The 19,238-nt window shown below is 37.2% G+C and overlaps 1 protein-coding gene across 1 annotated transcript; it reads right to left on the bottom strand.

Moving 5' to 3' along the window:
- Positions 1-2,851: 2,851 nt before the first annotated feature.
- Positions 2,852-13,064, bottom strand: actr10 (actin related protein 10). The gene is made up of 13 exons (XM_061707116.1): positions 12,866-13,064; positions 10,138-10,210; positions 9,944-10,026; positions 8,764-8,872; positions 7,411-7,518; positions 6,615-6,682; positions 6,393-6,472; positions 5,719-5,754; positions 5,496-5,575; positions 5,316-5,389; positions 5,104-5,185; positions 3,889-4,090; positions 2,852-3,689 (listed from the first exon to the last, which is right to left on the bottom strand). The coding sequence occupies exons 1-13, from the start codon at positions 12,940-12,942 to the stop codon at positions 3,508-3,510; spliced, it is 1,254 nt and encodes a 417-aa protein (XP_061563100.1). The 5' UTR covers positions 12,943-13,064; the 3' UTR covers positions 2,852-3,507.
- Between the last annotated feature and the right edge of the window lie 6,174 nt (positions 13,065-19,238).

Genomic DNA, 19,238 nt, shown 5'->3' with positions numbered 1-19,238 from the left:
GGGAAGGCAATGAACGTCAGCACTGATAAAAACTCAGCAGGGACATTTTCTGTTTGTCCCCCTGCCTTCTGAAAGGAGATACGGCGCCATAAAAACACACCCTACACGGCTGAGGAGCAGCTTCTCTCCCAGAGCTGAAGCCTCCATCACCCTCACTCTCTCACACACACACACACACACACCGCAGTAATGTCTGAACTCTGTGCAATACGACCTGGACATCCTGCTGTTTTATCAGTTGATAGAAAGAAAAAGAAAACTTCAATAATCTCAATAATCCTGTTGTAGGCAACTGCAGTGACAAGAAATTCCATTATCCTTTATATTTACCTATAAACTGTGTAGATTCATACAGCTGGGATTAAAAACACTGTTTTAACCGCAATGGTACTCTTCTGAGGAGAGATGTTGGTTTATAGGTTGACATAGGGCTGTGCGATTAATCGATTTTAAATCTAAATCGAATTTATTAATCAAGACGATGTTAAAAAAAGGAAAATCGGAAAATCGATTTTCCTTTTTTGCAGCTGGCTGCATTACAGACAGAGCTCGTCTAATCATCTTTGTTTGGTCAAGAAAATTGTAAATGTTGTCACTTTTCTAAACTCAAGGAGGATTTACAGTATCTTTGAATTGCACTTCATTCCCAATAGGGAAATGTGTTTGCTATTTTTCTTTAAAAATCAATAAAATATTGGAAACAATTTATTCCATTGTCTTTTGTAGTTTTACCAAAAAAATCGAAATCGAAAATCCGATTTTCAGAGAAAAAAAATCTGAATTTTATTTTTGTCCAAAATCCATCAGCCCTAGGTTGACAATTAGGAAGACATCGTGACCAGCACTCACAAAGTCAAGATTCAGTAATCATTTTAATTATCGTTATGCAATGAGAGGCTGCCTAACACAATTAAAGTTGTACTCCTTTCAAAAGGAGGTTGTATAAGAATTCATAAACTATTTATTAATTAACAGGTCATAAAATATCAATTGCGGTGGACTGTGGAGGATGAATTCAGAAGTCTTTCTGAATTCTAAACCTTTTTTCTGTCTGGATGCTGTGGATTTCTGTCTACGCAGATTTCTTTCTAACTGAACCAAGAGAAGAGGTTCAGGAGTGCTGCAGTGCTTGTTGAGAACATCTGCTGTAGACCTGAACGGGTTACTGTGAGGGAGGAACACCGACCTCGGCATCCCAGGTGTAGAAATGCCGGCTGTAACTTTTTCAGTTGGTCTTTACATGTTCTTTTGTGATAAAGTTACACTGCAACAACAGAATGCTTTTTTTAGGGGATTTATAAAATATAATGCCCTGCAATCCTTTACAGGACTGTCTCAGAAAAGGGATTTTCTGTAATGCAATTACAAAAACAAAAACATCATACATTCTGGATTCATTACAAATCAACTGAAATATTGCAAGCCTTTTATTATTTTAATATTGCTGATCATGGTTTACAGCTTAAGAAAACTCAAATATCCCATCTCAAAAAATTTGAATATTCTGGGAATCTTAATCTTAAACTGTAAGCCATGATCAGCAATATTAAAATAATAAAAGGCTTGCAATATTTAAGTTGATTTGTAATGAATCCAGAATGTATGACTTTTTTTTTTTTTTTTTTTTTTTTTTTTTTTTTTAAATTGCATTACAGAAAATAAAGAACATTATCACAATATTCAAATTTTCTGAGACAGTCCTGTACATTTTGAAATTTCATAGTTACCTTGTAGATGAGTCTTGAAAATGATTTGAACAGATTAAAACTGTAATTCATGCATATCTAATATGCATTTATCAGATGCAGACTGCAACTGGTTCAAAATTCTGCATCATCACCAGAACCTCCTCCACCAGTCATGTAACACCTGTCTTGCATCAGCTCCTCTGGCTTCCTATCAAACTCAGTTTCACGTTTAAGATTGTGCTTCTCACCTTCAAGGTCCTGAAGAACCTCAACAACCACAACACACCCACCTCTGCCACCCAGCTCACCCAACCACCCGCCCGTTTGACCACCATGGAGCCTTCAGTCGCTTGATGTTTGGTATTGCTTCCACTGCAACCCTGAGTATCTTGAAAGGTGCCTAATAATTTAAATGTATCATCATTATCATTATCATCATCATCATCATCATCATCATCATCATCAGGCCTGTGTTGAAAAAAATCGATTTTCTGATTCTAAATCGATTCTCCTATTAATTCCTAAAAATCGATTTGTATGTCTAAAGATCGATTTTTTTCATCATTAAATCTTTGCCTGGGGAACTTTAGTCCCAGTAGTTTTGAAAACTCCTGAACTAAATGAAATGTTCTTTAGAGAAAATGCTGGACATTTCAGCTTAAATTTCTAAATGTTATATTAGTTCAATGAAGTTCATATTATCTATATTTACTATAGCTTGTTTGGTTTCTCTGTTATCGGACACGGTTTGTCATGAAATACCTGAAAAATGCCGGGTGCTTCATGGCAAGCTGTGTCTGGTGACAGAATAAATCAGACAAGCTAAGATAATTAGTTTACTGCTTGAGCTGTTGCAATTTATTTCTTTTTTTGCACTTTAAATGGATATTGAAATGCCTATTTGAGTTATTAATTTCTTAGTTATTCCACAATAATTATTGTGAAATTATTATTTCAATAGTTATTCTACAGTCATATAATCCGGGCAACACTAACCCAAATCAATATCGAATCGGATCAAATGGTGATAATCGATTCTGAATCTTAAGAATCGGAATCGAATCTTGACATTTGAATCGATACCCAGCTCTAATAATCATCATCATCATCAATAATAATAATAATCATCATTATTATGGAGCAAAAATGACTGAAAACATGTCTGATTGTGAATATTTATTTGTCGTATTCTGGACTGTTACGCTTACAGAGTAAAACGCCTCTAGGGTGTTTAAATGGACCCAACAACACACAGAAAGTTGTAACTGATCAGACTTCTAATGTATATGTGCAGGACTTTCAGTACAAATAATAAATAAGTGCAACATTTTCTTTTCTGAATGGTTAATGGCTGTCATGATGACATTTTTACATTTAATCACACGTTACGCCGTGATTACTCCAAAGTTTTCTTGTGTCTGGATTAAATTTGGCTTGGCTGTCGTCTGAAACATTTCTGCTGAACAGTGTACTTTTCAGAATTAGCTAGACAGAGAGGATGCACATTAAACGGTTCACCCCCTCTCTTTCTCTCAAAGGGACTTTAACAGTAGACGTGTCTGCTTGTAACACGTAAGCTATATGAAATGTTTACTTTCTAGTTATCAAATGAACACAGCTGATGAATGTACTGTTTTACAGCCTGACACACAGAATGACCAGTCTACAGAAAACCGTTGACCACTCGACGTTAAAGCCTCCCGAGCTGCGTGTGTAGTAAACATGTTATCCAGACAAGTGTAGTGATGTTACATTAAAGATAACTAGAATGTCCTTTTGGAGAGGGGTGAACTGGAGAGCAGGATGCTGCGGCATGGTGCTACTTCTCTGTGGAGAAAGCTCTCTTCATCAGTGGCGGGGGCGTCTTTCCTGCTTCGTACAAAGATTCAGGAGGAGGGGAGCTCAAGGAGCACCAGTCCGGGATGCGGCCTGTCTGGCTGTAGTAGTCTCTCGACACCGATCTGCTGCCCAAGATATCCTGCAGGGCCCCAAAGATGGCACCTGGGGAACGGTAGAAATGTAAAAAAGTGAGAAAAAGGAACATCTGCTGCAAGAGAGGCATGATTAGCTGACAAGCGGTTTCTACAACGTGCTGATGCTGAAGAAGTACTTATCCACAATGCTGTTTTTAAAATTCTGCTCACTCAGACCTGCCTTCAGCAGGCAGTGATAAATACTTCAGCTAAATCTCAGGTCGCACCTCCGAGCCATGCCGTGCAGTTGGGCTTGGCAGGTGGAGCGTGGATGCGAAAGCTCTTGCTGGCCAGCACTTTGCTGTACTTCGGTTTCTCCACCAGGAGGCGTATTTCTGCCAGCAGGCGGTGCAAGAAGCCGGGCAGCATGGACGTTCCTCCAATCACTAGCAGGTTCTCAGAGAGCACTTTACGTGCGTCAATGGGGCACTGAAAGCAAACAAAAAACAAACATCCACATCTCAGTTTCTGATCATTGCAACGTGACACTCCTCAAAAACTTGTTCAAAGTATCAGCATTAAACTGAAGATATAAGAGGAGCTACTTCATTAGACATGCATAACAATAGGTAGGTTATTTTTAACATTGTGGTTGATTTGTGTACACTTTAACCCACAAATCTTTGCATTACATCTAGGCCTGTGTTGAAAAAAATCGATTTCCCAATTCTAAATCGATTCTCATATTCATTCCTAAAAATCGATTCATATGTCTAAAGATCGATTTTTTTTATTTTTTTTTTATTTATGTATTTTTTTTTCCATCATTACATTACAACTTTTGGTTATTTTTTTGTTTATCCCCAAAAACGTAATGTTTTGTTGGACACTAGAATAACTGGTGCCATGTTTTTGCCTTTAAATATGTTTAAAGGTATGAAAACATTAAAGTTCTCATTTATAATTGCATAAATTGTCTATATTTCATTACATACTGTCTTGGGGTTACATTTGCAAAAAATGCTAAAAAAACTAATTCTCAAAAATTAAAAACCAAAATAGACCGAAAATGGAACAAATAAAAAATAAAAAATAAAACCGATTTCATCCGTCTCTGTTTGCTGCCCTGGATCTGTTTGGTAATTCTGACCCACATGATGTTTCTGAAAGCAGTTCTATCAGCATTCTTGGAGATGATTGGTCCTTACAGCATCATTAGCTGCCAATACTTGCTGTTGAATCTCAATATAATACTAGTATTCATATTTTGCATAACTACAGTCATATCATTCATTCAACAACTCAAAAAACAGTTTTAATAACATTAACCCAAATCAATATCGGAATCGAATTGAATCAAATCTTGATAATCGATTCTGAATCTTAAGAATCGGAATCGATTCTTGATTGATCCCCAGCCCTAATTACATCAGACAATTCAGAAATATGATATAAAGCTTTAATACACTGTAAAACCGACTTTATGAAAGGATTCTTTCTACCTTGACCAGAGCATCAAGTATTAGAGAGGCCACACTCTCCTCTTCGTTGTCCTGTTCAAACATCGTCTCCATCACTGAATCCCTGGGGGGTGGGGGGGTACAAATTCACTATACTTAACTGAAAATGACAACTTTGTGAAATAACAGTAGGACAAGCAACTAAAACCGTAGTAAAATGACAGCAAATAAAAAGATGACTGATTGATGATTACCGGATAGATCCTTTAATATGCAGGATTTTCTCCCCATTGAGGGGGTAGTCGACATCTGGAGGAGGGGCTGGACGCTACAATCACACCAATTCAAATGTAAAGAATACATTTTACCACGAAAATGTTTGATCACAGAATCAGGATGATCAGATTAACCAGCACCACAAACAAATTATTTACCTCTGCTGTTCCGTTCAGGTTAAATTTGGCTTCTTGGATCATGAGGCCTCTCTGCAAGTCACTGACAAAACATGTTCTGACTGAAAGAAACAAAACAAAAGCAATAATATATGAATATATAGTTTGGGCACTCAATACAGTCATGGTGGCAAAAAAAAAAAAAAAAAAAGGATCCACATCCGCAGGGATGAAGACCAAGATATAAATAAATAAATAAACGTACCCTTGATATCCTCTACAGTTTCTTCTGGCAAAGTCCCTGAGGAAAAGATGAAAGCGGTACATAAGAAATTAAATTAACATCATTTTCTACTTATTTCATCTTTTTCCCCATTTAGACTTTAATAAGTTAGAAAATATGAAGGTGAATCAGAGGATTTGGCTTTGACTATGACTTTATGGATTTAAATAAACCCAAGTTATTCATCTAAAAGTAAATCAGTATTTTGTTTAGTTTTTGTCTTTTTTTTAGTTTTTACGCCCAATATGTCACAAGCCTTACATGGACTTTCAGATTTTTGACAATGCCTCATCTCTATTATTTGTGGAGGTGTAATTGTGTGCTTCCAACAGTCTGCTTGAGTGAGTCAGCCTGCTCTTTGTTTTAATTATTTATGTACATGTGTAGTCTTCTTTCTTTCTTTTTAAAAAAATGAAGGTTTAAAAAAAAAAACTGTGCAGGGAAACTTGAAGTAAACTTTATGCATATGTATAATTTACAAATAGGGAAAGCGATTCATCCCAGTCACCCAAGGAAACACATTCTCCTCATGAATGGTGCATGATGCATAACAGGTCACAGCTTCTATTTTCAGCAGCTAATAACAGAGTTCAAGGTTCACATTTGTCTCCACTTAAAAGACAAAAACGTAACGTGCAGCGAACGTCTGAAATTACCAATGGCGGCTGATACGCTTTGCCCTGCGCTGGTATCCGTGTCCACGGTGCACTGCTCCACAAGAAATGCCTCCAACTCTCTAAAATAAACACATTTCACTCAGACAGACTGCAAGATTCTCAATTATCATGCAAGAAAACATTAAAGAGAGCCATCTTTTCTAAAGTCAAATATGGAAGAACATCCAACCACCATGCCGATGCGCTCTCGCAGCAACTTACTTATGAATGGATTTCCCTCCTAGAGGCAACGCTTCCCAGGATGGGAGGATAGGAGTGCACTCATAAACCTGATTTACTACAGTTAAGGTTGGTCTCATAAAACAAAACAAGAGATTAAAACAACACAATAAATCATTTTTCTGCTTTTACAAATAAAGAAATGTAGAATAATAGTAGCAGTTCTTAAAGACATGTAAAATAAAAAAAATGAAAAAATCTTAATGTTTTTTTTTCTTATTTATTTATATATATATATATATATATATATATATATATATATATATATATATATATATATATATATATATATAAGTTAAGGCTAGAGAAAAAAAAAAAAAATATATATATATATATATATATAAGTTAAGGCTAGAGAAATTTGGAATAGTTGTAATAACAACCTTAAAATGTGTCGTTCTATCCTAAAGTTTAAGAAATTGTTTAAAGAAAATACTGTAAATAAGTATAAAACACTATAATTATAAAGTATACTATCAAAAACATTCTAGAATGTGAAACGTCAATTTTATATTTTGTCTTACTTATTTTTGTCTTCTTTATGTATTGTTTGTTTCCACGGAGTAAAAGCTAATGTCTCATATTTTCGCTGATCATAAGAAAAAAGGGTAGGCACTATAAGCTACGGCTTCAGCCTACACCTGTTCGGCAAAAGAAATGTTGTTTTTTCTTTCCTTTTCATCTTGTTCTGCAAAAAGTGTGTACAAGCCGAAATAAAGATTCATAACATAACATATATATATTCCAAACAGACTTGTAGATCACATCAGATGGATACAGGCAGCACCAGCGTCTCCGTGTATCCGCAGTCCATCACAAGCGCAGAGTTGATGCCCAAAGTCATGACGGCCATGAGGTGACTTGGAGCAAACAGCATAGACGGCACCTGCAACCACCATCAAAAAAATAAATAAATCGTGTTAAACTGCTCACCCCGGTGCAAGCTGCAGGCTTGTTTTTGGACTGTGGAAGGAAGCCAGAACATCCAGAAAAAAAACCCATGCAAGCACGAGGAGAACATGCAAACTCCACACAGACAGACTCCTGCCAGGCCCGGGAGCAGAACCAGGGACCAATCCCTAAATTCAATACAATGGATCTACTGCAGTAATCAATGGTGATGAAAAACCCTGAATTCACTGCTCATTTCTGCAAAGTGGTAAATTTACACAGAATGAGGCAACAGTTTTCAACCAAAAGTCTGAGCTTTAAACATAAAAAGGGAATTTAAATGAATTAAAATACAACTTCTTTTTTTTTTAGCGCATTACCGTTACTGCCAATGTTTGTTTTTTTAAAACTTTATTTAAAATAATTATCACAAAATAGTATACAGGAACAGTATACAAATAAAATACAGAACATGTTCCAGGGGTGATGTTTGTTATTCAAGAAGATTGAACATATAACACAAGTCTACAGTTTTAATAGCCTTTTCATATGTTGATTTAGTGATTAATTTTAAGTAAAGTTCAATTTCTTTCTGGAAAACATAAAAGCAAGGGGTTTTCTTTGAAAATGTACTCTTATGAATATGAAATTTGGCAAGAAATAGAAACAGATTTATCAAAAAGTAACATTTTCCTTCTTTCTTAGGGAAACAATGGAAACCAAAAACAACATTTTCCCAATGTAAATTAAAATCTATAGCAAAAGAGTCAATAATAAATTTGCTAATATCTGCCCATAGTTTTTTCGAATGAGAGCAAAGCCAGAATAAATGAACAGAATTAAAATACAACTGCTTTCAATATGGAGGGAGTAACTATAAACTAGTTTAGCAGTACAGGAATTAATGGGGTTAAAGTGATATTCTTGCTTCTAACCATGATCATTTCTCTGGTTAGAAAATAGGTTTACATTACAACTTTTGTAAGAAATGCATAACAATTTTTTTTAATGTTGTATGTCTTGATATTGGGTCTAGAGCCCGTAATAAAGTTTATATATAATGATGCCGATGTTTTTGATATGGAAAAATGATAAATAAAGTTGTTAAAAAAAAGAAAAAAAAAAGAAAAAAAAGAAAATAGGTATACAATATGAAGTGTGCTCCGGAGTAATGTTCACCGCATACATAAACTGCTGATATCATAAAACACATAAGTTTACATGTTATTTCTTGTTGTACCTCAAACTGTTTGAAGAAAACCTTGGCGAGCGTCTCCCTGAAGTGGGTCGGGCAGAGGATGGATTCGATGATGACCACTCTTCTGTCGCGAGGGTTCACCAGAAGGTGTCTGGTTGAGGTAAACGGATAGACAATTTTCACTCCTTTCACTCCTTCATCCAGAGATTCACTCCCTCTCGACAGCTCCGCTCAGCCAGTGAAAGAAGCCTGGTGCTTCCACCACAACGTGGTGAGAAATTCTCCTCCATTGTTCCCCGATGGTGGAATGACCGACCAAACTCTGTCCGATCCGCAGGGTCTGTAACTACTTTTAGGAGCAAGCTAAAAACTCAGCTCTTCAAGGAGAACTTCTCCATCTAGTAAACTTCTCTGCTCATCAGAATTAGTTAGAAGATCTAGCTCTTTGCATCACTCTGCACTGAGAAAGCTGCATGCACTTATGACAAGATGATCGCATGTTGGTGTCTTTTAAGTAGGGATGGGCGGTATGGACTAAAAAAATGTATCACGATAATTTCTGGCATTTATCCCGATAACGATAAAAATGACGATAAAAAAGAATACCAATTCAACTCCACCTTTGTAACTATAAATCTATCACCACATTCAGTCTTTGGAGCCCCCAAATCACTGCTCTAAAATAATACCAAATACTACTAAACTACACCAATTAAATTGGATTAATAAAAACCAATTAAATTAGTTACACCTGTACTGCAAAAATTGTAATGACTCAGATCCGCCATGTTTGTTACACAAAAACGTCATCAATGGGAATGTATCTATTCTTTCTTTCTTTCTTTCTTTCTTTCTTTCTTTCTTTCTTTCTTTCTTTCTTTCTTTCTTTCTTTCTTTCTTTCTTTCTTTCTTTCTTTCTTTCTTTCTTTCTTTCTTTCTTTCTCATATCTTTCTTTCTTTCAGGCTCATATCTTTCTGGCTCGCTCGCTCGCTCTGCTAAATGACAGTAGTAGTAATTTTAGACTAGCTGTGGCTTATTTACATTCTGTTGATTATGTGGTACAATGGCTGAAAACACTTAATTAAAAAAAACAAAAAACCAAACAACCTGCAGTTACTTATTTGTTTCTGTGCAAATATACACAACTGTTGAAACCGTTTTAAGCTTTTGAGTATCTTGAACATTTTACCACAATGCTTACTGATGCTGAAAAATTCTCACCTGAAGTAGAGCAAATGGATAAACTCTTTGAGGATGATATACAGCTCGTCTGTGTTGATGTTGTACTGAACCACTTTGGTGATCTGGAAGTAAAAGTGAAGCATTACACACAATCTGAACATTTAATTACCGTAGCTATTTTTCTACAGCCAAGTCCAAGTATTTAATAGCAGCACATAGCAGCAGAGTGTCACCTGTTGCTGTCCCGGTTTCCTGATCTCGCTCGGAATTATGAACCTTGGCCCCGTCTCCCCTGCAAAGCCACATCTGCAAGAAAGGTTTCCAGTCACATGTGCTGCTTGAACATGCAGAAGAGATTCAGACATTAATAAAGAGTTTACTATCAAGCCTCTTCTTGACTGCTTGGAAAAAAGGGCCTTATCGCAACGTGAGGACTAAGCAGTCTACACAAAAAAAGACAAACTTCCTCATGGCACTCAATGTTTTATTTGAAGTCTTATTCCGTTAGTTGCTACCAAGAAACGTCTGAGTCTAAAAGTCAAGTTGCACAAAGTTGTTTGGTCTAGAGACAGTGTCACTGAGGAAAAGACAGGAGGCAGAGCTGGAGGTAGCAGGGATGAAGATGCTGAGGTTCTCTATGGGAGTGACCAGATTGGACAGGATCAGGAATGAGGACATCAGAGGGACAGCACATGTTAAAGCTAGGGCTGGGGATCGATTCAAATATCAATAATCGATTCGATTCCGATTCTTAAGATTCAGAATCGATTATCACGCTTTGATTCGATCTAATTTGATTCGATCCGATATTGATTTGGGTTACTGTTAATAAAACAGTTTTTTCAGCTGTTGCATGAATTATATGACTGTCTAGTTATGCAACATATTAATACTAGTATTATATTGAGATTCAACAGCAAGTATTGGCAGCTAATGATGCTGTAAGGACCAATCAGCTCCCAGAATGCTGATAGAACTGCTTTCAGAAACATCATGTGGGTCAGAATTACCAAACAGATCCAGGGAGGAAACAGAGGAGGAAAGAAATCGCTTTTATTTTTTCCCCCATTTATGAGAATTTGGTTTTTAACATTTATGCAAATGTAACCCCAAGACAGTATATAAAGCAAAGAAATATAGACAATTTATGCAATTATAACTGAAAACTTTAATGTTTTCATACCTTTAAACATATTTAAAGGCAAAAACATGGCACCAGTTATTCTCGTGTCCAACAAAAAATTCCTTTTTTGGGCATAAACAAAAAAGTACCAAAAGTTGTAATGTAATGATGAAAAAAACAAACAAAAAAAAAATATATATTTTTGTTTGTTTTTAAATCGATCTTTAGACATATGAATCGATTTTTAGGAATTAATATGAGAATCGATTTAAAATCGGAGAATCGCTCTTTTCAACACAGGCCTAGTTAAAGGGTTTGAAGATAAAGACAGGGAGGCCAGACTGAGATGGTTTGGACATGTCCAGAGGAGAGATAGTGAATATATTGGTAGAAGGATGCCGAGTTATGAACTGCCAGTCAGGAGGCCCAGAGGAAGACCAAAGAGGAGGTGTATAGATGTAGTGAAAGAGGACATGAAGGTAGTTGGGGTCAGAGAAGAGGATGCAGAAGACAGGCTCAAATGGAGGCAACTGATTCGCTGTGGCGACCCCTGAAGGGAAAAGCCGAAAGGATTAGAAGAAGTACAAAAATAAAGTAACAGAGAATCTCTGTATGAACCATAGTGGGACAAACACGCTAGACAAAGACTTCATTCTTTAAAAAGAGGAAAATAGGCATCTGGATCTTCATGTGATTTTCTGTGAGTGTCTGTTTTGACTGCGGAAAAAATATCGGCCTAGATTTACACAGTATACTTCATAATACAAAATATTAGCAATGTTTTCACTGTACACCCCCAACACAAGATCAATCAAATCAATCACATTTTATTTATATAGCACCTTTCATCCAGGTACATCAAATACAAGGTGCTTTGACATTTTGACTGAAAAATAAGCATAATAAACAAATAAATAAAAACTGGGAGACCAAAAAATAAAAAACTGGGAGACCAATGAACCCTGACATACAATATAGAATATATAAAATTTATAAAAAGATAAAAGTTCAAGGATTAAGGCTAAAACATAATCAGTCCACAACAATAAATAATAATATAATAATAAAAACATTATAAGAGATTGATAAATAAATAAAACAGATACCTTTAAAAAATGTTAAACAGAATAAAACTATAAAAATGTGATGCTACATAAAAGCCAGACCAAAGAGATGAGTTTCTAGTCTACGTTTAAAAATGTCCACATTTCCAGATGTGATATGTAAGATGGAAAAAGGGGATACACCTAATGTATTTAAAAAGTGTGCTTTTTTTTAAATTATTTTACCTCTTTTCTTATCATTTTATTTGTTATTTACTGTTTAATTGTGTCTTGCTGCTTTTAATGTTGATGTAAAGCACTTGGAATTATCTTGTGTTGAATTGTGCTATACAAATCAACTTGCCTTGCCTTTTATGGAAAACAGTGGTGACTTATTTTCGTCTTTTAATAAAAACATGTAGATTTACTCCTCAATCTTCGTCTTATAGGACAATGTTTGTTAAAATTCACTGTCTTTAATCTGTCTCGTTGTCTCCAATTTAACCCAATAGGAATATTAAAGGCGTATCAATGTCTTTCTTTACATTTGAGTCTTTATTCTAATGTTTTATTTGGTTTTGATTTAACATAGCATTAGCTGCTAGCAGTCCTGAACTGACACATTTAACGTATTTGAAAGATTTAAACACCGACATAGACACGGGGTTGAAACAGCAATATCTCATTAATGTTCACACATGATAAAATAATCACGTTAATGAGAAAAGAAACGTTTAGGATGTCATGCTAAGCTGGTAGCTCCATTAGCACGACATGCTACTGACAAACACTCACTTTGTGTATGCTGCTCCCAAATCAATGACAATCGCAGTCTTCTCTCCTCCACTTCCCAGCCCGTCAAACAATGGCATTTTACTGCTGGATTCCGCCTCGAGCGACAATAGTATCTGTAATCAGCGCTGAAAGCTGCAAGTTTTCATCGCTTTAACAGTGTTAATGTTAATGTGTGTGTTCCTGTCGGCGTGGGCGTGACCTCCGGGGCGGTGTGACGTCACGCCAAGGGGGCGTGGCTAAAAATCAAAATACAACAAAATACATACTATTTTATTTTAGGTGTTCTGCCAATTTCTGTTACCTGCCGAGAAATGCTACTTTGTGGTACTGCGCATGCGCACAGTGTTTTTAAAGTTTTGTTTATTTTTTTGTTTATTTTCGGTCATGACACAAAAAAAAGAATAAAAATGACAACAAGAAAACGAATTCACTGTTCAAAGAAAACATTACAAAAAGTTTCCAATATACAAATACACAAATAACATCTAGACCGGAAAAGGGGTAGGCTGAAGCAAAGCTTATTATTTGCCTACCCTCAAAAAGATTAATTAAATTAATGAAATAAAAGGAAGAAGTAAGAGAAAGACTGTCAGTAAAACAAATTGCCTCCATGGTGATAACAAAAATTCCTCAAGAAATAAAAAAGATTTTTAAAATAAAGGTGCAGTCTACATGTTACCTTCATCCTTAAAAAATCAAAGCAAATCACCAATTAAATAAATACCCAAATCAACATAGCAAGCATCACCACTCATTAATTTGATATAAAGTTTTTTTGATATCAATGTTTTTTTAAATAAGGTTAAGGTTCTACATAATTTCAAATCCCTATCCAAATTATTCCATACATCCACCGCTGCCACTGTAGTGCATCTCAGTTTGGTGTTGGTTCTGATTGTTGATTTCCTGTATATGCTCTCCCCTCTGAGGTTGTAATGGCTTTGTTTGAAAGTTTGATTGCCACGCCCATCATTTCTTGCACGATGTAAAATTGATAATATGGGATGTTGAGTATTTGATCTTTCAAAATACACCACAAAATACGCTACCCATGACATGAATTGCATTACACTTCTGAACATTATACGATTATACGAGAGGAAAAAAAACCCAATTCTATCGCTTTATTTGATATTCATTCAGTCATTCGCCTTTATTTAAACAGGCAGGTCATTAATAACACATTCTTATTTACAACGACGGCCTGGCAAGAGACAAGGACCACTTGGGGTAAAGGAAGTGGGCTAGGGAGTAAAACACAGTAAAATTGTAGCTCTACAAAGGTAGAAAACCATTAGGGAGCATTTTTTGGCAAAGCAGCAAAAAATGGCAGAACACCGGAGCAGATTTGGGCAAAAAATTTCAACATACTTGAAAATTATCATAATAGCAATAATCTAAATAAATAAATAAATCATAATTGATGGAAAAAATGAAATATTCAATTCAATTCAATTTTATTTATATAGCGTCTATTAGGCAAGGCAAGTTTATTTATATAGCACAATTCAACACAAGGTAATTCAAAGTGCTTTACATCAACATTAAAAGCGGCAAGACACAATTAAACATTAAATAACAAATAAAATGAAATAAAATGATAAGAAAAGATCTAAAATAATAAAAGGCACAAGTTGTTAAAAAGTAAGGGCAGTAGAGTACAGCAGGTAAGTATTTAAGTACCGTAAACATAAATTTCAACATAGGAGAAAATCCATCCTGCCCATATTTGATTATGGTGACACCATCTAGGATGGCATCTCAATCCACCCTCAAGAAACTGGATACTCTCCACCACTCACCACTGCGACTTATATAACCTGGTAGACTGGACATCACTGGCTCCTGCTCATCTACAAAATCATACTAGTAACACCTCTCTACCTCTCTTCCCTTCTACACCAGTCACACTCTGCCCTCAATCTGAGGTCCAGTAATTTCATTAAACTCTCCATCCTCAAAGCCCGTACAGTCTTTGGTCGCAGCGCCTTCCAGTTTGCTGAAGGTAGTGACTGCAACACACTACAAAACACTCTCAAACTCTCTGCCCTCATATCACAGTCTGTCTTCTCTCTCTCCTAAGTCAACTTAATTTTTACAAGTAAAGTCAACTTTTTTCTTTTTTTATGTTTTTAATTTTTTTCCTCTTTTTTCCTTTTTTTTTTTTTTTTTTTCTTTTTTTCTTTTTTTTCTTATATTTTATTTTTAAAGTCAACTTAATTTTGATAAATAAAGTAAACTTAACACAATTAAGTTGACTGTACTTGCAAAATGTATTATTCACATACATAAAATTAAGTAGTTTATACAAAAACTAGTCTTTCTTGATCTACAAAATAATCTCATGCAAAAAGTTGTCTTGTTTTGTTTTTATTTTTATTTCACCTGTCCAGCACTTTGGTCAGCTGTTGTTGTATTTAAAGTGCTTTATAAATAAACTTGAACTTGAACTTCATAAAAAAAAGCCTCTGCTGTTATTTTGTAAGGGTTCACATTTCTTTTAAAATATTTGTATAATTTATAACTTTCAATCATATTTAATTATCTTTATTTGATATATACTAAATTAGTAAACGTAACATTAAAAAAACATTTATAAGTAAAACATGTATTTGAAATACTCACTCATCTCATCACTCATCTTCTTCCGCTAATCCGTTCCCGGGTCGCGGGGGCAGCAGTCTCAGCAGAGATGCCCAGACTTCCTTCACCCCAGACACTTCCTCCAGCTCTTCCTCCAGCTCTTCTGAGGGGAGTCCGAGACGTTCCCAGGCCAGCAGAGAGACATGGTCTCTCCAGCGTGTCCTGGGTCTCCCCCGGGCTCTCCTCCCGGTGGGACATGCCTGGAACACCTCCCTAGGGAGGCGTCCAGGAGGCATCCGGTACAGATGTCCAAGCCACCTCAGCTGACTCCTCTCAATGTGGAGGAGCAGCGGCTCGACTCCGAGCTCCTCCCGGGTGACCGAACTCCTCACCCTATCTCTAAGGGAGCGTCCAGCCACCCTGCGGAGGAAACTCATCTCGGCCGCTTGTATCCGCGATCTTGTCCTTTCGGTCACTACCCAAAGTTCATGACCATAGATGAAGGTAGGGGCGTAGATTGACCGGTAAATCGAGAGCTTCGCCTTTCGACTCAGCTCCCTCTTCACCACGACGGTCCGGTACATCGACCGCATAACTGCGGACGCTGCACCGATCCGTCTGTCAATCTCACTCTCTATCGTTCCCTCACTCGTGAACAAGATCCCGAGATACTTGAACTCCTCCACCTGAGGCAGGACCTCTCCACCCACCCGGAGAAGGCACGCCACCCTTTTCCGATGGAGAACCATGGCCTCGGTTTTGGAGGTGCTGATTCTCATCCCTGCCGCGTCGTACTCGGCCTCAAACTGCCCCAGCACATGCTGAAGGTCCCGGTCCGATGAAGCCAACAGGACAACATCATCTGCAAAAAGCAGAGATGAAATCCTGAGGTTCCCAAACTGGATCCCCTCCGGCCCCTGGCTGCGCCTAGAAATCCTGTCCATAAAAATTATGAACAGGACCGGTGACAAAGGGCAGCCCTGCCGGAGTCCAACATGCACCGGGAACAAGTCTGATTTACTGCCGGCAATGCGAACCAGACTCCTGCTTCGATCATGCAGAGACCGGACAGCCCTTAATAGAGGGCCCTGGACTCCATACTCACTGAGCACCCCCCACAGAATGGCACGAGGGACACGGTCAAATGCCTTCTCCAGATCCACAAAACACATGTAGACTGGTTGGGAAAATTCCCACGAACCCTCGAGCACCCTGCGGAGGGTGTAGAGCTGGTCCAGTGTTCCACGACCGGGACGAACACTGGACCAGCTCTATATCAGCTCTGTATTTGAAATAATTTACAGTAAAATAATGAGTAATCATGTAAGTGTAGACAGAAGTCGGTCCTATTATCTTATAGATTGTTAATTATTCTCAGGCCTCTGGATCATTACCAGACAGCTTTGAGCATGCAGCTGTGCACTCAGTGATAAAAAAAAACTAATTTGGACCCCATCTCTTGACAAATCTGTGTCTCTCCTCTCTCTTTTTTTGTCATTCTCTATTTCCTATCTCCCTTTTCCTGCTCTACCGAGCTAGCAGGAAGGTCCCCCCTTATGATCCTGGTCCTGCTCAAGGTTTCTTCCCTCCTAAACACGAGTTTTTCCTTGCCTCTGTTTGGCTTAAGGTTTTCTGCAGCCAGGGGAGTTTTGTTTTGTTTAACTTTTTACCTACCATTGTTATATAATAATTGCTTGGGGATCATCTTCTAAGTCTCTGGAAAGATCCTAGACACAACTGGTATTGTAATATATGCTATATTAATGAAATTGAATTGAATTGAATTTAATCTTTCTTGTGAACTACAGACCTGTAAACTTTCCTTTCTTTCTCATGTCCAGAAGAAAGTTGATCTTATTTATGAAGGAAAACAATGTTTCCAAAAGCTTTCAGTGTGGTTTTAGAAAACTCCATAGCACAGCGATAGCCCTTGTTAAGGTAACCAATGACCTATTGCGAAGTGCAAATAGAGTTGTTCTTTTTAGATTTAAGTGCTGCCTTTGATACTGTTGATCATAAAACCCTCCTCCATCATTCGGAGTCCTGTATTGGAATGAAGAATTCTGCTCTTAGCTAATTACATTCATATCTCTCAAACACAACTTTTTCAGTCAGTCGCACTGAATAATTTGACCTCCTCTGTTGCTCAGCTCAGCTGTGGCATGTCACAGGGCTCAGCACTTGGTCCTCTATTTACATGCTATGTCTCTGCCAGAAAAATCAGGACCATCATTTATGATGATACTCCACTTTACATGCCCATAAAACCTTCAGATCCAAACAGCCTTGCAAATCTCACAGCCTGTCTCTCTGACATTAAATCCTGGGCAGCCCAAAATCTTCTCAAGCTCAATGACAAAAATATCTGAGATGTTTCTTTTTGGTCCCCCAAAAGCCATTGTTTCTGTCATTTTCAACCACACTGCTAGAGGGTAATGTTTGACTCTAACCTTAGTTTTGATGCTCACGTCAAACATGTAGTCAGTCTTGTGCTGCAGCAAGACTCATTACCAGTACAACATTAGCCCCTTTCACACAGCCAGTTCGAGGCGGGAACGTTGCGCCTTTAAGCCGCCTCGCTGTTCTGTGTGAAAGTCACGGTGGCGGAATGGGGGGGCCAAGTGGCCCCACCAATAAGCCGGCAGCGGAGGTAGTCACAGAGCCATCACAGAGACGAAACGGGGTCTGTGTGAATGACACAGCCGGCATGCCGGCATGCCACTAGACGCTGACGCTGTCGTCACGCCTCTGATTGCGGAACGCCGGCATGCTGTGTGAATTTACAGACGTGAGCGGCGTTATGCCGGCGTTGTATGGTTCTGTGTGAACCAACAAAGGCGGCGTATTGGCAGGACTTCTTTACACCAATATTGCGGAATCTCTGTGTGAAAGGGGCTACAGTCTGAGCACATCTCCCCTGTACTTTCTTTCACTGGCTTCCTGTTAGATTTCAAATTGGTTTCAAAATCACAATGATCACCTTCAAAGCCCTACATGGTCTTGACTAGGGCTGGGGATCGATTCAAATGTTAAGAATCGATTCGATTCCGATTCTTAAGATTCAGAATCGATTATCCAGATTTGATTTGATCCGATTCGATTCGATTCCGATATTGATTTGGGTTAGCGTTATTAAAACAGTTTTTTGAGCTGTTGCATGAATTATATGACTGTAGTTATGCAAAATATTTCTACTTGTATTATATTGAGATTCAACAGCAAGTATTGGCAGCTAATGATGCTGTACGGACCAATCAGCTCCCAGAATGCTGATAGAACTGCTTTCAGAAACATTGTGGGTCAGAATTACCAAACAGATCCAGGGAGGAAACAGAGACGGATGAAATCGTTTTCATTTTTTCCCACATTCCGTTTTTATTTTTTCCAACATTCCGTTTTTATTTGTTTCATTTTCGGTCTGGTTTCGGTTTGGTTTTTAATTTTTGAGCATTTGGTTTTTAGCATTTTTTGCAAATGTAACCCCAAGACAGTAGATAAAGTAATGAAATATAGACAATTTATGCAATTATAACCTAACACTTTAATGTTTTAATACCTTTAAACATATTTAAAGGTTATTTAAAAGTTATTCTCGTGTCCAACAAAACATTAATTTTTTGGGGATAAACAAAAACATAATCAAAAGTTGTAATGTAATGATGAAAAAAAAAAACATAAATAAAATTAAAAAAAAAAAAAAAAAAATTTTAATCGATCTTTAGACATATGAATTGATTTTTAGGAATTAATATGAGAATCGATTTAGAATTGGGAAATCGATTTTTTCAAC

Source organism: Cololabis saira, chromosome 18 (genome assembly GCF_033807715.1).
Source record: "Cololabis saira isolate AMF1-May2022 chromosome 18, fColSai1.1, whole genome shotgun sequence".
Taxonomy (NCBI): domain Eukaryota; kingdom Metazoa; phylum Chordata; class Actinopteri; order Beloniformes; family Belonidae; genus Cololabis; species Cololabis saira.
The sequence above is the reverse complement of the archived record's forward strand: the minus strand, read 5'-3'. Positions and strand labels throughout refer to the sequence as shown.

What these genes read in the sequence shown, in the direction of transcription:
- actr10 (XM_061707116.1), bottom strand. Translation starts at nt 12,942, where the DNA reads ATGCCATTGTTTGACGGGCTGGGAAGTGGAGGAGAGAAGACTGCGATT. An exon ending in CGGAGACGCTGGTGCTGCCT is followed by an intron (nt 6,683 to 7,410) that starts GTATCCATCTGA and finishes GTAGTAAATCAG; the next exon opens with GTTTATGAGTGCACTCCTAT. An exon ending in AAGCGTATCAGCCGCCATTG is followed by an intron (nt 5,755 to 6,392) that starts GTAATTTCAGAC and finishes TCTTTTCCTCAG; the next exon opens with GGACTTTGCCAGAAGAAACT.